Source organism: Scophthalmus maximus, chromosome 6 (assembly GCF_022379125.1).
Source record: "Scophthalmus maximus strain ysfricsl-2021 chromosome 6, ASM2237912v1, whole genome shotgun sequence".
Lineage (NCBI taxonomy): Eukaryota > Metazoa > Chordata > Actinopteri > Pleuronectiformes > Scophthalmidae > Scophthalmus > Scophthalmus maximus.
The window spans coordinates 14,674,762-14,693,161 of NC_061520.1; the positions used below are offsets into that span (position 1 = coordinate 14,674,762).

General features: G+C 41.5%; 3 protein-coding genes across 9 annotated transcripts in view; 2 read left to right on the top strand and 1 right to left on the bottom strand.

Moving 5' to 3' along the window:
• The window catches only part of dip2bb (disco-interacting protein 2 homolog Bb), a 33,850-nt gene extending 23,062 nt beyond the window's left edge, over positions 1-10,788 (top strand). For 3 of the 5 annotated variants that reach the window (XM_035630902.2, XM_035630904.2, XM_035630903.2), the window contains 21 exons: positions 789-925; positions 1,038-1,118; positions 1,245-1,372; positions 1,645-1,759; positions 1,892-2,093; positions 2,343-2,455; positions 2,734-2,757; positions 3,258-3,338; positions 3,494-3,617; positions 3,738-3,859; positions 4,117-4,228; positions 5,010-5,119; positions 5,371-5,501; positions 5,597-5,765; positions 5,862-6,032; positions 6,128-6,189; positions 6,677-6,734; positions 6,848-6,922; positions 7,013-7,187; positions 7,356-7,479; positions 7,733-10,788. In XM_035630902.2, the coding sequence (XP_035486795.2) occupies positions 789-925; positions 1,038-1,118; positions 1,245-1,372; positions 1,645-1,759; positions 1,892-2,093; positions 2,343-2,455; positions 2,734-2,757; positions 3,258-3,338; positions 3,494-3,617; positions 3,738-3,859; positions 4,117-4,228; positions 5,010-5,119; positions 5,371-5,501; positions 5,597-5,765; positions 5,862-6,032; positions 6,128-6,189; positions 6,677-6,734; positions 6,848-6,922; positions 7,013-7,187; positions 7,356-7,479; positions 7,733-7,985 (2,567 nt within the window). In that variant the 3' untranslated portion in view covers positions 7,986-10,788. The remainder of the gene's footprint in view (positions 1-788; positions 926-1,037; positions 1,119-1,244; positions 1,373-1,644; positions 1,760-1,891; positions 2,094-2,342; positions 2,456-2,733; positions 2,758-3,257; positions 3,339-3,493; positions 3,618-3,737; positions 3,860-4,116; positions 4,229-5,009; positions 5,120-5,370; positions 5,502-5,596; positions 5,766-5,861; positions 6,033-6,127; positions 6,190-6,676; positions 6,735-6,847; positions 6,923-7,012; positions 7,188-7,355; positions 7,480-7,732) is intronic. The other 2 variants (XM_035630906.2, XM_035630907.2) reach the window with 1 other exon arrangement.
• Positions 10,789-11,256: 468 nt separating this feature from the next.
• On the top strand, positions 11,257-16,237 carry atf1 (activating transcription factor 1). 2 transcript variants are annotated; one of them, XM_035630918.2, is made up of 8 exons: positions 11,257-11,439; positions 12,206-12,309; positions 13,457-13,579; positions 13,665-13,762; positions 13,845-13,960; positions 14,324-14,506; positions 14,910-15,063; positions 15,394-16,237. In XM_035630918.2, the coding sequence occupies exons 2-8, from the start codon at positions 12,211-12,213 to the stop codon at positions 15,536-15,538; spliced, it is 918 nt and encodes a 305-aa protein (XP_035486811.1). In that variant the 5' UTR covers positions 11,257-11,439; positions 12,206-12,210; the 3' UTR covers positions 15,539-16,237. The 2 variants fall into 2 exon arrangements, with proteins under 2 accessions (XP_035486811.1, XP_035486812.1); XM_035630919.2 differs by lacking the exon at positions 12,206-12,309 and having other exon boundaries at positions 11,258-11,439.
• Positions 15,858-18,336, bottom strand: LOC118309144 (putative methyltransferase-like protein 7A). Of its 2 annotated transcripts, none has more exons than XM_035630920.2 (2): positions 17,824-18,336; positions 15,858-16,937 (listed from the first exon to the last, which is right to left on the bottom strand). In XM_035630920.2, exons 1-2 carry the CDS (start codon positions 18,319-18,321, stop codon positions 16,701-16,703), a joined length of 735 nt encoding a protein of 244 aa, XP_035486813.1. In that variant the 5' UTR covers positions 18,322-18,336; the 3' UTR covers positions 15,858-16,700. The 2 variants fall into 2 exon arrangements, with proteins under 2 accessions (XP_035486813.1, XP_047188527.1); XM_047332571.1 differs by having other exon boundaries at positions 16,807-17,729.
• Positions 18,337-18,400: the final 64 nt, after the last annotated feature.

Below are 18,400 nucleotides of genomic sequence, written 5' to 3' on the forward strand. Positions count from 1 at the left end.
GAACACACGGACAAAAAATGCTCTCAATTTGCATGAATACAAGATGATAAGATTACTTTTCCAAAATAAGGCCAAATGTTCCTTTTAATGAATTCATGTACAGAATTTTCATTTCCTATTGAAAACAACAGACTTAAACCAGTTGTGGTATACATCAGGAAGAATTATGCTTTGTATATTATTCAAAATTGTCTAAAATATGCACAGATTTCCATTATAATTATGATGGTGTTTTACTGTGTGTTTATTATTTTGTCATATGCACAGCCTGCATGGCTGTACAAGACGTCACAAATAGCAATAAACTAGATTAAAAAAATTCAGTACAGACATTTTAATAGGTTCGGATTTGCAGGCGTTGGTGTCTACAACAAAACATATTGACCTTACCTTTGGTTCAACATCAAAATTAAATAACCAACCGTGTTGTTAATTGTCTGTACCTTAGAATACCATTCCATCATATTAATACTCTTCCATTAGAAATTTAGACTCTCTTTCCACTTCCTCAAAAATCTCACAGCTCACATATCTATTTAAGTCTTGATTGTAAGTCCTGATTGTTGTTAACCTGGTAGCCTAAACAGCCGAGTATCAGAGTGCGGAATATCAGTTTTCAGGCGTGCAGCTTAATAACTTTGGCCTCTACATAACCAATATTTTTACGTAAAGTTGATTATTGTGAAGAAGACGACGATGTGCATTGAAACCTGAGCTGTACAAAGCCACTGGTGAATATTGCACCTTTAAGTCAATGTTTTCTAAATGTTGTGTTTGTGCGTCTCCAGCTCTGATGTGCATTGTGAAGCCTGACGGGCCTCCTCAGCTGTGTAAGACAGATGAGATAGGAGAGATAATAATCAACTCTCGTGCTGGAGGTACCATGTACTACGGCCTGCCTGGACTCACAAAAAACACCTTTGAGGTATGGGAACAGATCTACAACATGAACCTGCCTGAAATGATACAATCTCATAAAATAAGAAAGTTGATTTTCTGCCATAATGCTGTCCTTTTTGTGTCTGTGTCATGTTAAGGTGATACCGGTGAACAGTAACGGAGTTCCCATTGGAGAGATTCCATTTGTGCGGTCAGGACTCCTGGGCTTCGTTGGCCCAGTAAGTAGGACTGTTTGATTAGAGTACATCATCTATGGCCTTCCTGGAAAGCATCCTTCTCTTTGAACGGATCTGTACACTTAGATAGTGTAATGACCACGCTGTGTGTTCCCCTGCTCTGTTCAGGGCAGTCTCATCTTTGTGGTGGGGAAAATCGAGGGTCTGCTGATGGTTTGCGGACGGAGACACAATGCTGACGACTTGGTGGCCACCGCTCTCGCCGTGGAGCCAGTCAAGACTGTGTACCGTGGGAGGTGAGAAGAGATTCTTCTACAAAATAAATGTGCATGGAGATGTCAAGTGTGCTTATTTATCCCTACTGACATCTGGTGGTACAAAGGAAGCATTACAACGAGATGTGTTGTTGATGTTTAAAACACTAAGTTTCAGTGTTGGTATCAGCTGAACTACATTTAAAATAAAATGGAGAATTTAAGGCTGCCTTTAAACTGCTTTTGTGTAGATGTCTGACTTCCATACCCCCTTAATAATCTTCTGTATATTTGTTTGTCTTTGTGTGTGTCAGGATCGCTGTGTTTTCAGTCACAGTGTTCTATGATGAGAGGGTAGTGATTGTGGCAGAGCAGAGGCCCGATGCCAGCGAGGAGGACAGCTTCCAGTGGATGAGTCGAGTGCTTCAGGTAACTCGCCTCATCATCTTCTTTACATCTTTTTTTACTCATACTCTTCCATAGTATATGATATAGAGATCAACACTATTTTATCAACCAAGGTCTTATGTTATCGTCCTCATGTTTGGTTTTCCTCTGTAGGCCATCGACAGCATCCACCAAGTGGGCCTCTACTGTCTGGCTTTGGTACCGGCCAACACTTTACCTAAAACCCCCCTGGGTGGCATCCACATCTCTGACACCAAGCAGTTCTTCTTAGACGGCAACCTGCACCCCTGCAACATCCTCATGTGTCCCCATACATGTGTCACCAACCTCCCCAAGCCCCGCCAGAAGCAGCCAGGTACATGTTCAATAAAACAGGGTGTTAAAATTTGTATTAAGTATAATTCTGATGGTTCACGTCTTCGTGTGGGGATTCCGCGATTGGTGATTTTCACTTGTTGTGTCGAGCTTTTTGTGCGCGTAAGATTTCCTCTTGAGCTGATGCCTGATTTACTAACTGTGTCCCCATAGAGGAGACAAACTGCTGACTCTGCGTGCAAGAGTCAGTTAACACTCTGTTTTGTGCTCTCTTTTTTTCCCCCTGTAGTTGGTGTAGGTCCTGCATCCGTCATGGTGGGCAACCTGGTGGCGGGGAAAAGGATTGCCCAGGCTGCAGGCAGGGACCTCGGCATGATCGATGACCAGGATCTTGTCCGTAAGGTAGTGTGTCCATTAATTTGTAACTATCAATATTCAACCAACCACCAACGCACTAATCTGATAACTTTTTAACCACAAAGAGACACTAGTATGTGATTCAGATGCAGCTTCAGTACACAATCAGTACCTATGTTAAAGTGTCGTATGAAGGTAAAAAGTGAGGTCTGAGGTTTTTTCACTGCCAGTGTAACAGTGGCACAGGCTCAGTCAGAGCTCACTTCTTTAGCTGTAAAAAAAAAAAAACCTCTCTTTTTCCTCTCGTCTCCCTCTGGATGTAGCTCTGTATGTGGCCCACGGTGATGGTAAGAACTAAGGACCCTTCTGGCATCTTCCCAAAACCCATTTTTATTCTTGTCGTGCTCTTATCTATGGTGTATTGTGGTTTTATTTGATGTGCTTGTGTTACAATGTGACACAAGCAAACATGTGCATGTTTTTTTGTGCTACAAGATTTGCACCTTCTGTGGCTGTCCCTTGTTTTACTGCAGACCTACCTTTCACATCCTAAGTTATTGTTCATCATTTTAAAAGGGGGATTGGCTCAGAGCATGTGGTATAAATTGTTTGCACGTTGGCAAGAGATAATTTATGCAAGACAGCTGTCTGCTGAGGTTTGCAGTCTCTGAACACCACATTAATTTTGTTCTATTAGGTGTAGGTGTGAATCAAGTTCTCCCATCAGCACAACCCCCTCCCTGTATAACCTCTCCTTGGTTGTGTTTGAAATAATGTGCAGTTTATTCAAGCACACACTCAGATGTACAGTATACACATCTAATTTCATTTGTTCTTTGTGTTACAGCATCAGTATTTGACAGAGGCTCTACAGTGGCGGGCACAGACAGACCCAGACCATGTCCTCTATGTTCTGCTCAATGCTAAGGTACTTCACCAATCTCTTCACAAGCTGGGATATTCAGTATACCATCGATACAAATATTAAGTTACTTTTATTTTCACTTTAATGCACAGGAATAATGTAAAGACACGAATTTCTCAACCTGTCTCTCTCTCTCATGGCTTCTTCCTGTCCTCCAGGGTGTAACAGTGGGCACAGCGTCCTGTGTCCAGCTTCATAAGCGAGCTGAGAAGATAGCCGCAGCGCTCACAGAGAAAGGCAGCATCAACACCGGGGAGAACGTGGTGCTGCTCTATCCTCCTGGTAGGTTCTACTCCGGGCCTCCTGTTTAAGTATTATTCCCATAAAGATTGAATATTGAGCAACATGGCTGGTTTTCTCTCCCTTTTTAAATTCCACCTTTGCCCTCCATCTTTCTCTCAGGCATTGATTTGATAGCTGCCTTCTACGGCTGTCTCTACGCCGGGTGTGTTCCCGTAAACGTCAGACCTCCACACCCACAGAACCTTGCAGCCACGCTGCCTACTGTTCGCATGATTATTGATGTAAGTGTATGTGTGAATCTTTTGTGTGTTATTTCATGCTGGTGGGTTTGTGAGTCCCAACAAAAGTACTGCACTTCACCCAGAATCAGACGCATGACTTAAACTGAAAAATAAGGTCATGCTGTCACTAAGGTCAAAGTCAGTATGTGTGTTGGCTTAAAAAAGTATCGGTCGGTTATAGGAAGATAAATCATGTTTGGTGCATTTTACCTTGATACACTGTATTAAATTGAACCATGCTTATTATTTGTTACCAGGTGAGTAAAGCTGCATGTATCCTCACCACTCAAAACCTCATGAGGATTCTTCGCTCCAAGGATGCTGCTGCTTCTGTAAACATTAAAACGTGGCCAATAATCATCGACACAGGTAAGATACAAAATATACACAGCCGACATGTTGCTCATCTTTCATCTTATTATTTAAACCTGTCAACTTGTCTTCAGTGAAAACGGTCCTATTCTAATGCACTGTCCAAAGTTCACCATATGTCAATACAACAAAAAACATATTGAACATAGTTCACATTTTCATAGTGATGCAAGTGAATTTGGAAAACAAACACCACACAACAATTCCTCTGACACCGCCATCAATACAAAGTTCAACTTCCGCGTGTATTTCTCATTCATGCTGATTATTTGTAATAAAAAAAGACTGAATTAAGAATACAAGCATTGTTTACAATAACTGATTTGCTCATTAATAAATATTGGAGGTGGGCTCATCAGTAGTGAGTTGCCGCAGTTACAGTGAGTGTACAGTGCAGAGTTGTGTAATGAACACTTATGACAGTTATTGCAGAATCTTTGCTGTGACAGAGTTTGCAGCATTAAGACAAACAGGAAATGGGACATTTCTCTGCAACACTTCCTCCAGTTACCATCAAAACTGCTCAGTCGGTAGATTTCAGTTGCTGCCTCTACTGTAGTTCTATTATTTTAGTTTGTTTTGTTATGTGAAGCTCTTTGTAAAAAAATAGGAAGTTCACAACTCGTGGATAATATGTAATACCACTACCAATATTGGTGAACAATGCCTGACAGTATCAGATACACCTGGTAGTGATGACGGATTGTTGTGTCATATTTGCTGATGATGATTTTATGTCTGTTTTTTTTCCTCTGTAAACCATTCACTGTTCCCGCAGATGACCTTCCTCGCCGTCGGCCCCCACAGATCTACAAGCCGCCCACAGCAGAGATGATAGCGTATCTGGACTTCAGTGTGTCCACTACAGGCATGCTCACTGGAGTCAAGGTGAGGCACATGAGATTCATTTTCAAATATTGTGGTGTCCCCTCTTCATCACAATCCAGTATCCACCTGCTATTATTCAAATGCTGAGCTTTTAACATGTTTTTCTCCACTTTCTTCATTCATTGAGTCATTTGAATCACAAAAATGTTCAAGGAAAGAATCAAACCTCACATGCTCATAATAAACAACAGTTTCATATTCAGGGTGAGGTTTTCCTCCAATGCTCTAATGTGTCTTCTTGTTTGTAACAGATCTCTCATGCGGCAGTCAGTGCACTTTGTCGCTCTGTAAAGCTGCAGTGTGAACTGTACTCCTCTCGCCAAATAGCCATCTGCCTGGACCCTTACTGTGGTCTGGGTTTTGTCTTGTGGTGCCTTGCAAGGTACAAAAAATATATTCTAGGCAACAGATGTTTTTTCTCTAATGTTTTTCCTCCTCCACTCACTCACTGTTTCTCCTGTATTTCTTGTCTCGCAGTGTTTACTCAGGTCACCAGTCCATCCTGATTCCTCCCTTTGAGTTGGAGGGCTGCTTGTCACTGTGGCTGAGCACGCTGAGTCAGTACCGCATCAGAGACACCTTCTGCTCCTACTCGGTCATGGAGCTCTGCACTAAAGGCCTGGGCACTCAGACTGAGTTACTCAAGGTGAGGACTGCACACAGTGAGAACCGTTGATCACGACAAATAAAGATGCTCGTGGGTTTAGTGATCGCTGTGTGTGTGTGTGTGTGTGTGTTAAAGGCTCGTGGTGTGAACCTGTCATGCGTGCGGAGCTGTGTGGTGATAGCAGAGGAACGCCCTCGCCTCGCCCTCACACACTCCTTCTCCAAGCTGTTTAAGGACGTGGGGCTGTCGTCCAGAGCTGTCAGCACTGCTTTCGGCTCCAGGGTGAATCTGGCCATCTGCCTGCAGGTACACGTACCGAAATAGCCTGGCATTACATAGACGCACACTGTGAACTATACCTTGAATGTGACCCGTATGTATATTTCATTTGTGCTTCAAAGGGCACGACTGGTCCTGATCCCTGTACCGTGTATGTGGACATGAAGTCCCTCCGCCATGACAGGTGAGAACAGATAGAATATTTGAGTCTGGGGTTACAGTCTTAAATGTCCTAAATTAGTAGGAGGATTCTTCACTGCTCACACTTATTTTTTTATTTTCTAAAGTTCAAGTTTATATATACATTTACTTATTTATCTTCTGTTTTTATTTGGTGTTCTTTTCTGAATATATCTTTTATACATTGAGAGACAGCTGCAATGACATTTTGTTCTGATGTGCACATGTCTTGCGTAAATTTGTTTTCTGAGCAGCATTTAAAATGACAGTCTATAATAATAAATATGTTATATAATATATATAATATGAAGAACTGCAGACAACCTGTGTCTATACCACAATGATTTAAGGGGCTTTACATTATGAAGCAGTAAATGTAAGAAATCAGAAAATGTTTGGATCCTTGTTAGGAAAAAAACAACATTCGAATATGAACATATGAATAACTGCATATGTCTGCTTACATGGGTATGTGTTGTTGGCCATGTCAGGGTAAGGCTGGTGGAGAGAGGAGCACCTCAAAGTCTTCCGCTAATGGAGTCTGGCAAGGTGAGACATTTCATGTGCATTTGTATCATGTAGCTTGAGTTTGTGGAGTGTTTAGTGAAAGGACTATTGACATTATATGCCTCTGTGCCTTTACTTTTTGTTTTTGTTTTCAGATACTGCCGGGTGTGCGGGTGATAATCGTAAATCCAGAAACCAGAGGCCCACTTGGTGATTCTCATCTAGGAGAGGTGAGAGGAGGTTGTGAACAGACACTCTGCCAAAAGTGTTCCTCCCTTTGAACCCAGCAGTGACTCAGTCTGTGCTTCTTGCTCCCTAAGATCTGGGTGAACAGCCCTCACACTGCCAGTGGCTACTACACCATCTACGGAGAGGAGAGTCTTCAGGCCGACCACTTCAACACTAAACTCAGCTTTGGAGATCCTCAGACCTTGTGGGCCAGAACTGGATACTTGGGTTTTGTGAAGAGGACTGAGCTGTTGGATGCCAGTGGAGGTAAATACACCCTGACGGAGCTAAAACCTTGATTTTTGAAAAACTAAATAGATTCAATCGGCCAAGACAAATCTTCATGAATTAATCATCAGAGATTATAGATGATGAACACGACCATAAACACCCAGTGCAATGAACGAAATCTATTGCCTGTATCTCTGTGCTCAGATCGGCACGATGCTCTATTTGTGGTGGGGTCACTGGATGAGACCTTGGAGCTCCGAGGGCTGCGTTACCACCCCATTGACATTGAAACCTCAGTGTCTCGGGCTCACCGCAGTATTGCTGAGAGGTGAGAATGCTCTTGATAAACATTATCTATTGGACACATGCACACTAGAACTTTTTTAGGAAACTACATATTTACTGGTGAAATGCACCACTGAGGTGCAGACCACTTCGAAAGGAAAAATAAAGGATTTTGTGATACATTTTTAATTCCACTGTGGTTCAGAGTTTGGTCTGTAGTTCCCAAAATGTGGAACATTCCTTTAGAGTTGGAACCCCCCTCCCTCAGTCACCCTGTTCTTCTTCCTCCCTCACAGTGCTGTGTTTACATGGACCAACCTGCTGGTGGTGGTGTCGGAGCTGTGTGGTTCAGAGCAGGATGCACTGGACCTGGTGCCTCTGATAACCAATGTGGTGCTTGAGGAGCACCACCTCATCGTGGGCGTAGTGGTGATTGTTGATCCCGGGGTTATACCAATCAACTCCAGGGGAGAGAAGCAGCGCATGCACCTGCGTGACTCTTTCCTCGCTGACCAACTGGATCCCATCTACGTCGCTTACAACATGTGATGGGCTTGTTTAGCCATCATCCACAGTCTGGATGCTTCCTCATCCAAACGTTTGACTCCTGGCTTGGCAGATGATGAGAAGCAAAAGCATGAATCACACATTCTGCCACCCAGCCCTTTGTGACACCAGCATACTGTATCTTGGCCACTGCATGTGTGTGATTGGATCGGCCATGTTTGCAGTTGTTCACTGTGTTTTATAGATAGATTTTTGCAAATGGGATGAAGCAACATTCATTGCATATGTCAAAGCGAAGTCCCTGTTGCACTTTTTGGGGGGGATAAGGGGCAAAACACTTACAGGACCACTTTTAATATAGATACTATATTAATGTCTTTGTGAAAATCCATCTTCTTATTCTGTACTCACCAGAAACTAAGTAAAACACTTTCCCCTTTGTGTCTATACAGATTCCAAGAGCTACTAAACTTAAATAATATTTAAAATATTTTTACATGCAGCTTTCAAAATAACACACACAATGCATTGTCATTTACACTAACAGATGAATAAAAGAGGGCACAGGAAAGCAAACTTTGAAACAAGTAGCTGGTCTCGGTGTGTGTACATAATTTAGAACAGTTATTTTGTCCCATGATAATGAAGCCAAATAGATTTTCTTCATATATTTCCTGCCTTATATAACTTCAGTCATACATTCCTATAGCTGTTTATTCTCCTTTGGTTGTGACTAGTAATGGAAATCCTGACAGACATCCAAAGGGATCAAGTAAAAAGAGGAAAGAGGCCATATTCTGTACTGTATCTAAAGGCCTCGTTGTATTTTAGATACTGTATGTTACTGTATAGATATTTTTAATTGTATAAATGTATAAATAGTTGATTCGTCTAATTTTAGTTGATGGTTTCTGGACAGGGCGATAATAATAGTAGCAGAGAGCAGATTGTAAATAAGATTTGACTGTACTTTTGAAGTGGAATATTAGTTGTATAATTGAGATCAATAACTTTAAAGAATTGTTAGTCAAGTTAGATAAAACATTGCACTTTGTCAAAAAAAAGTGTCTATTTTACTATAACAATGAGGCATTATAACTAATGGTTCAGGAGCATATATTCTTCAGATGTATCTTGCTTAGGGGGGATCGAGGGAGAGTTTATCAGGAGGGTGAACTAATGCCAGGCACTTTTTCTGTCGGCCACCAAAAAAAATGGTGTGAGGAGAAAGGTAAAACTGATTTCATGACTGTTTTTTAGGCTACGAGGTTTTTTTGTAAAACATAAAAAAACAGTCCCACAACTGTTCATCTTATATCCATTGCCAATGTACGTTGTATTGCTTAAGATTCACACTCCTCTGAGTTTTGTACTGTACAATAGAGCAAATGCTTGAGAGTTTGGCCCTTTCCTTTTCCTCTCTGCACTCAAAGTTCATTTGAACTGTGTTTTGTGTTTGTGCAACTTTGTAAAATATATTGCTTTGAATTCCAAGAGGATTTGTTGTTTGTACTGTGAGTCCGTAGTCAGTAGAGGACGCGATCATGTATCTGAATTATTCATTCACTGGATTTTAAAGCACTTGTAAATGCAGTTGCAAAGCTGAGCCACCTCTGAAACATCTGCAATTGGCAAGTAAAGTAATTATATGAAAAATATATGGGTAAATAATGTTTGGATCAATATGTATTTGGTGTCCTGCAATCTTTTGCTTTCCTTGTACTCCTTGCCATAATTTATAGGTTCCTTGTTCAGTGATGAACCCTTAATGTCAACATGTAAATAGTGTTTGTTATTTTCAGACTTTTGTAGATGTCCCATTACAACATTACATCACGCCAAACACAACATTAGAAAGATATTTAATTATTTCAAGGTAAACAGGAATATGAAACATTGAATTACAGCACTTTGCACTGGTGGTACAGACAGTAGGTTTCTACTGTTTGGACTTGAGATTTGAGTGATTGATTTTACCCCATTTCACGTTTTGAAATTTTATTACTTTTTGAAATATTATGTTTTAAATTTGATTTTGCCCAGTAAGTCAACCTTGAAAAAAAGACTAACAGCACTTCACCTTAGCTTTAACATTGCATTCTACGTTTGCAGCAGAATGTTTGCATGACTCAGCCAAGCACAGGAAGAAATCAGCTTGAGACACATCTCCTCCCAGGGCACAAGTGGGGGAGATATATGCATTCATGTGTATTCAGGGAATAAAACTTGTGACACAGGGATGGACCAGGTGGTCCCTTGGTGCAATCTGTGAATACTACCCATAAAATGTAGATTTTTGTCCCCAAAAAATCCTTTTAATCCTTGCAAATTATTTCAAACCTAATGAACAAAGGAAGGGGTTAGTGAAAACCAGTGTCGCTCTACCATCTACCTGCTTCGCTGGGAAGTCTACTGGGGCTTCCTTTACCACTCTTGAACTCTGTCAGAGTTCTTACACACTATGCAATCCCAAAGACAGTGCAATTTCAGTTCAAAGCTTGCACATTCTGGTGAAATATACATAGTTATACATTTTGTAATAACAAAGAACAGAGGACTGATGGAGGTTACTTAAGACTGTGTTCATCTCTCTTCAATTCTATCAATATTTTATGTCTGCACTCTTGTTATGTTGTATATTGATGATTTGTTCAATTCTAAACTGCTCCATTTGGGTGTTATCCAATGGTGAATTGTTCATGCTAGGAAGGTGTTTTAACTCTTAAAGTTAACACAGATGGTACACCCCTTCCCATTTGTCTCACTTATTTTCTATTTTGGATTGTTGTACTTTGTTTTATACTTTATGTAAAAGTAATAATGAATAAAGAAAAACATGTAATCATTTAAAGTGTCTGAATATTCATGAGTTTAGGAATAATGTTGCAGATTTTATCTAATCCTAATATCATAGCCGTTTTGGAATATTACATACAATAAAGGGACACCTTTGGTTTTGTCATATTGGACAGGAAATACAGTTTTTTGTCACTAAATAGTCAAGCTCAAAGTAACATAGAAAGGTTTCTCTGCTGGTTCAGGCGAAATAATAGATCAATAAATGAAACTTAGCCACTTAGCCACTATCGGTGTGGTACTATTATTATTATTATTATTATTATTATTATTGGATTGCTGACTCACGAACACATATAAGGGGAAAGTACAACAGCTGATGAGTTTGTGTTATAGAAAAACTACTCATGTAAATGATGTCACTGTACCTCTCTGTCCAAAAGTTGTTCAAACTCCTTGAACCAATCACAAAGCCCGGATAAACTATTACGTAATGCGGCTTTGCTGTGCGCCCCGCCCATTTCCTTTGGGGGGAAAAAGTGCTCGGCTATTTTTTTTTTTCGCTGACATCTTTGTATTTTTAGCTGTTAGCAGTTGTTGCTAAGTAACTTTTCGACGGGCTTCCTCTGGCGAAAATAATATCCGCGAGTTGCACGACGTCCACGCTGTTGAACGAGAGCAGCTCCGCGGCTTTGAAAAGGTAAACGCGGGCCGGCGGGCCGGCGGAGCGGCGGGCGGCAGCGCGTCCGGGTGTCTGCCTCGCCGCGGCGGTAATGGCGGCGCTCGCCTCGTCGCCGCTCCTCGGAGAGGGAAGGTGTACTTAGCTTAATGGCTCCCCGTACCGCTGACGTCTGTTGACGCGCTAACCTGCGTGCCAGTGACAGAGTCGCACACGTTTACTCGGCGAGACAAAAGCTCCCGCATTCCGTGAATCGCAGCAGCGACACGTTGACCCTCCGGCGGCTCGTTGAACGGTCCTTTTCAACGGTTCACATGGAAGTGACACATCCGTCCGACCGAACGTCTGCTGCCGTCAACCTGCGACCGTAACGTCGGTGAGCTCGGGCCGTTGCAGCGGTCATGACGCAAACGGCGACTTTGCGCGGCGCAGTGAACGTGTTCCCCGGAGTGGACCGACCAGGGGACGGGGACGGGGTCGCGTGCACCGCGGGGCCTCGCGGTGTCCCCGAACTGCGCGTTCGCGTTAGTTGCAGGGGCTCATTCGATGGAGCCGAAGGGGAAGCGGAGCTCTGATTGGCGTGGAGGCGAGTGTTTACCTCTGGAAGACTCGCTCGACGGTCTTCATCTAACAAGCTGTGATTGAATGTCGCTCCGGTCGCTTGGGCTCATGTCCGCAGCCCCCGGGCCGCAGCATCGTCCGGGCGAACGCGACCCGCCGGCGCTCGTGTCAGATCAGAGCCATCGTTAACTCAAACGAACGGTAATACTGGTTTATTTGTTCCCAGTGGCTATGGAAGAAGTGCAGCGAGGCAGCAATGGCACCGAGTCACAGACTGCCACCATTCCCACTACCATCACATCCTCTCAGTTTTCACAGATAGCCCAACAGGTAACGAATAGATCCCTCTCGACCTGCAGCTCTTGACCTTCTGGTGTAACTAGTGCACGTTCTCCACGAATTGTCATTGTGAAAGCACGTGGCTTATTAATGTTGTAGAAAGTGTATGGCTTCAATTTAAAATGGATCCAAGTGGATGTTGACCGTTAAGTGAAGGTTTCCAAATGACAAAGTTAGAGAAGAATACTTTGAATTGAAAATGATTTGTTTCAAAAATTGTCCTGCTTGAATTTGTGCTAAGCAATTTCTGTAATGACAGTTGAACAATCAGCGTTTCAGTCAATTTTGAAAAAACTGAAGGGAGGGATCTGAGATGTAGTGTGATCAGTGTGTTTGATGGAGTCTCGCTCCTCTGCTGCTGTTTGTTTCGTCCTCGACGATGTGCCAGAAGCTGTTCCAATTCCTGTCTCTAAGTCTAAGTTTATTTATCTGACTTTGATTCTCAACTTGTATGTACTCAAGCCATAGGCTCCATGACACTGTAACACAGCAACCATTCGAATGGTTGCAGACTACTCTAAATGAAGGCGTGTGAGCACATATACTCACTCAGACCAATTATGTATGAGACCAATTATGAGACCAATTATGTGTTCACTGAAAATAAATTATATATATTTTTTATAGTTTTGTTATAGTAATTTTTTTTATTGTAATTTTTTAAGGATCCCTTCACCAAAATTAGAACAAAAAAACGTGTATAATTGTCGCTTGTGAGCTCTAGTCGTGCAGAAAGTTTTGGGTTTCATGAAAGATCCACTAACCCCTCGAAATGTGGATATTTGTGGTTCTCAAAATATATTAAGAAACATTAAAAATATTTGCGAAATTAAAACCCAATTACTCTGGATTTTAATAAACCAGCATGTTGTCTTTTGATAGACACAATACTGCTGAGTGTCTCAAATGTACAGGAACTTTTTCTTAAATTCAATCTGATTGCATTATAGTGGTGGCAAAAGCGTCATTGGTAGATATTTCAGTTCTAGATGCATACAGCCAATATATGTGATGACCAATGTATTACTCTTTTAAGCAATCTTTTCAAATTTCCAATGGAGTTTGAATGTGCTAATGCATTTAGCATGCCAGATATACTTTTGTGGACTTGACATTGCTTTTGGATTTTTTTTTGTAGATGTCACTAGGTGGTTCTTCTGTGGCTGTTGTACAACTGCCTGGGGGTCAGTTTCAGGTTCAAGGAGTGATCCAGTCTGCGCAGTCGTCGGTCATTCAGTCCCCTCAGGTGCAGACTGCACAGGTGAGACCAGCCGTGTTTCCTGGCAATTCTATAATTTTCCAATTAATCATATGCACTTATCTAAAACCCACATCCCTCTTTCAAGGTCCAGGATACAGATAGTGAAGATTCACAGGACTCATCTGACAGTGGAGCAACAGCCCAGAAGACCAGAGAAATATTGGCACGGCGGCCCTCATACAGGTTAATTCAAACTCTAAAAACACAGAAACAGTCTTGTTTGATGAATAGCAATTCAAGGAACCTTCCTCTTGTCACCTTGTAGAAAAATCCTAAATGAGCTCTCATCTGAGGAAATGACACAGGATCCAGCATCCACAGGAGGGGCCGGTGTTACAGTACCCACCACCCAAATCTACCAGACCAGCAGCGGCCAGTACAGTAAGAACGTTTCCCGTCTGTGCTTACAATAAACAGAGAACTTGTGTTTAAATGTTATTCATCTGTAGGACACAGAAGTCATTAAAAGGGCTTTTCTGGAATTTCAGTAAGGGGAAATCTGTGACAATTATAATTTTTATATATGATTACTTGTTGTATGCTTTTGTATAGGTATGCTAACCAGACGGCATACAGTTAATATGCTGTCTACCATAGACCCGACTTCTTGCCAGCTATACTCAGGAAGCCTTTGTGATCTTTTAACCTATTAAAACAGAGTACTCTGCAGTTCCCAGAGTACTAGCCAAGCCTGCTGGAGTGTTTACATTTAGTTTGCTCTCTTTTTTTGCCATCTGTGTCTAGTCACTATAGCTGCTAATGGAACAATCCAGCTGGCGACTCCTGGGACCGATGGCCTTCAGGGACTACAGGCTGTCACCATGGCCAACTCTGGTGGAGCGCAGCAAGGCACCACCATCCTTCAGTATGCCCAGACACCTGATGGCCAGCAGATACTGGTGCCTAGCAACCAGGTTGTTGTACAAGGTGAGCAGCACATGGCCTATAGTCCTTGAAATTTTACCTGGATTTCTAAGCCAGTTGCTAATATAGTCATTTTGTAAGGGGAGGCCAATTTGGCTGGTGGTGAGATGCCAAATGTATGTTTCAGACAGAGAATAGAACAATGCAAACAACGGTCTGTTTGCTTCAGTTTCATTTGAAACAAACCAACATGCAATGGCTTATAAAATATGTGCGAGTGTATATATCAGGCACGATACCTCCTGCTGTATACTGTTTAGCATCAAGGCAAATAAACAGACATTTACATTAAAAACTGTTGTCTCCGTACTGAGACTTGCAATTTACAAATAATCTTAGAAGTAAGACTCTAGTTATACACCATCATAACAACTCTGTTGTCCCCCCTTACTGTTGTTTCTCTTAGGTGCAGGAGGGGAGGTACAAACATATCAGATTCGCACAGCACCCACATCCAGCTCCCTCGCTCAGACTGTAGTGATGACCTCTCCTGTGGGACTGTCTCAGACCAAGTCTGACGATCCAACATTTAAGAGAGAAATCAGGCTTGCAAAAAACAGGTAAGTGCAGTTTCTGGGTTTGTGTTGATAAATAACAATAATTCAATATTTTTTATTTCCTGATTCATATATTTGTTGTTAAATAATTTAAATCCAAATATAAGACACTCCTCCACCCTGGGGATTGCATCTGTTGTGCTTATTAAAACTTAAAAATAAGGGCCACTTGCCGACCTCTCTGTTGAACAGTACAAAGGACTGTAACACCAGAAACAAACTTTTTTTTATATACGTCAGCGCATAATACAATTTAAAGGGTATTTGTTACTTATTACACTAACTAAACGCATTAAGTCAGTTGGAATAACTGCTCATCTTTTCCTCTTTCAGAGAGGCAGCCCGTGAATGTCGACGGAAGAAAAAGGAATATGTCAAATGTCTGGAAAACCGCGTAGCTGTTCTTGAGAACCAAAACAAGACCCTGATAGAAGAACTCAAAACATTAAAGGACCTTTATTGTGTTAAAACAGGATAAATGCCTGTTTGAATGCAGGTCAAGGATTGAGACGTGGCAGCGGCACAGCTCAGCCATTGGACATTTTGGGGTTTCTGGGAACACTTCATTTCAGGCTGAGATCCTCCAGTTTTCTTGTGTTTTTTTTTCTACTGTTTGATACAAAAGAGTCTTGTGATCGCAGTGAGATTTACTCAACAATTAAAATGAAATTGGCCATTTTTTCACCTGCTGTTTTTTAATAAATTTGCTAATTCTATAACATTTATAGTTATGTACATTTTTAATACTGGAAGGTTTGAAATTGTGAGCTTTAACTTTGAGTCTCAGTTTCTACATGTATCCCTTCCTTTTCTCGTGTTTTTAAAAATGTAGCTGTTGGATATTTTTTTCTTCTTCTAACAGCATCTGCAGAATTTTGACTGTATGATTATTACACAGACATAAAATTCCTGTTTATATTGTGAACCAGCAATTCCCCTCATTTCTCCATTAAAATCGCATTCCTTTTTTTTTTTTGTGCAATGGAATATCAAGGGTAACAGTAAATAAGACATCAGGTGTGGTTTGTTTCTTGGCAGTTACTTAGACAATCAGGGAAAAAGCACAGTGTCCAGGTAATATTTATTATGTGCATCTTGGGAAGGGTGGGGAAGAAGAACAAACCGTCTATGAAATGTTGCTGATTCTGTAAGAAAATAAATATATTTTCACTCAAAACATGTAGCGTGGCTAATGTATTTTTGTCCTTTGTAAAATGTGCGCTTGATAATATGAAACCTGCATCCTGAATTTGAACTCATATTTTTGAATGCAAGAATGGTGTCTTCAATAAAAACAGTTAAGTTTCATAATTTAATGTCATATTCTAGGGCATCTTCCTGCTCAGCTAAATGTCCTTCACATTTATACAGATGCATTATTATTGCTATTGCAACATGTGTAATTGTTGTGAAATAACCCCTTCACAGAGTCTCTCTCGAATGAAAAGTCATATAAAATATTATGAAATATATTATACAGATATAAAAAATGTAAATGAATTGCCACACAGACAATATGTAAGAATATAAAGTATGGTGAGATATGGTTTAGCAGGGACACATGACTGGGCTTTTGAGTGAAAATACTATACACCTACTAAATGATATACATGGGGCAAAATGTCCATCCTTCCCTTCTGTCATTTAACAGAAAATCCCATGATGTGTGGTCTTATCACTAACGTCACCTCTGGAGCCTCAATTTGTTTCAGGTGAAGTTCAGAGAAACCAGCAGCCTCTAGATCTTTCCATGTTGCTCTGGTAATCCTGCACCCGTCCCCAAGATAGTACCACAGAGGTTCAAGCACATGCTGAAAGAAGTACGTCCACGAGGACGGATCTGACATAACATGTTCCAAAAAGAAGAAGGCTCCTCCCTGTGTGTGTGAGAGACAGAGACAATAAAAACAAGTCAATGCATGTTCAATCATATCTGGTGCTGTGACATTGTTACCAAGTTCATTAGCTGAGCTTGACTTCCTGGCTGTTGTTAGTGAGATGCTGTCAAGCACAGAACAGTGGCAGAGGAAAAAGGTTAAAAGTTCCTTGTGGGGTCACCCTGAAATAAACACATTTTTTGCATTTGCAGGTAAATTTCTCAAAGTATTTAAAAGTGACAAGTGCAAAAAGTGTTAAGTAGAAGTGAGACTGACCTTACAGAGAAAACCAGGACCAACATGCCTTCAATATATCTATCCTATGGGGTGTCGTCTTGCTCAGTTTAATATCATTCACATTCATACAGATGCATTACTAAAGCTATTGATGTGAAATATCACCTTGACAGAGTCTCTCTCAAATGATGCACAACTTGGATGAGTCAGTAAAAAGAAAAACACTTGTGCAAGGTTAGATTATCTAGTTATTATTATTAAAAAGCCCCAAGTTTAATGCACATGATCAGTTGTTTTCTGTAAATTGGTTAACTGCAAATTTGCAAGGAATTTATATTGCTGAAGAGCAATATCAAAAGGTTGGTCAAAAACTAGTTTTAACTGCTTTATTTTTTTGTTTGTTTATGCTGTGTTCATTCACACACTACACATGTTCAACCCAGGTTCCATCAAATCTCCACGAAGTAACTGACACACAGTTGGTTTCATTATGTGCTCGGTTTCTGAGTCACACTGCACTCTGCGTGAGTTGTGTTGATGAAAGGAAAGAAAAATCTGTAAAAAAAAAAAAAAAAAAAAATCTTCATCTTTCCAGGTCACACATTCTAATATTTCCTGGAGCACTTGAATGCATCACATGGGGACTCACTGTCCTGAGGACGCGTCGCACCTCCTGCAGGACCCGCCGCACGTCGCTGACAGAGCAGAGGACCAGGGTGCAGACCACCACGTCCACGGACTCGTCCTGCACGTCCCCCATGTCCTCTCCGGACACGACTACCAACTCGCCATAAGTCAGGTGTTTGTTCTGCTCCATGCTCCTCCGCAGGTACTTGTCGAAGTGCGGGTTGGGGTCGCTGCAGATCACCGTGCAGCCGTACGGGTAGAACTGGAAGTTTGCGCCGCTGCCGCAGCCGATCTCCAGCAGGCGAAGTGTCCCGTCGGCGTTCGCGAATTTGGCCACGTTGCGGAAGAGCTCCCTCTTGATTTTGAGCATCTTGGCGTTGTACGAAAACGTGATGTTGTATGCGAGCAGCGGGAACACGCGTTTGTACAGAGCGCACAGGCCTGTGATCTCCATCACATTCAAAGGCAGAGTCAATACTAGGCAAAGGAGTCTGCAGCATTTCATGAGGCAATATTTCATTTTCCTCCAACAAGGCCTATAGTCTCAAGACGGGCGACTACAGAAGATCAACAGATTACACTGTTAAGTACCTGTGTCG

Excerpts from the sequence above, each read along its gene's own strand:
- atf1 (XM_035630918.2), top strand. The coding sequence starts at position 12,211 with ATGGAAGAAGTGCAGCGAGGCAGCAATGGCACCGAGTCACAGACTGCC. Across the intron at positions 13,580-13,664 it reads CTCAGGTGCAGACTGCACAG|GTCCAGGATACAGATAGTGA; the intron begins GTGAGACCAGCC and ends CCCTCTTTCAAG. Across the intron at positions 13,763-13,844 it reads GCACGGCGGCCCTCATACAG|AAAAATCCTAAATGAGCTCT; the intron begins GTTAATTCAAAC and ends GTCACCTTGTAG.
- LOC118309144 (XM_035630920.2), bottom strand. The coding sequence starts at position 18,321 with ATGAAATATTGCCTCATGAAATGCTGCAGACTCCTTTGCCTAGTATTG. Across the intron at positions 16,938-17,823 it reads TGCGACGCGTCCTCAGGACA|GGAGGAGCCTTCTTCTTTTT; the intron begins GTGAGTCCCCAT and ends TCACACACACAG.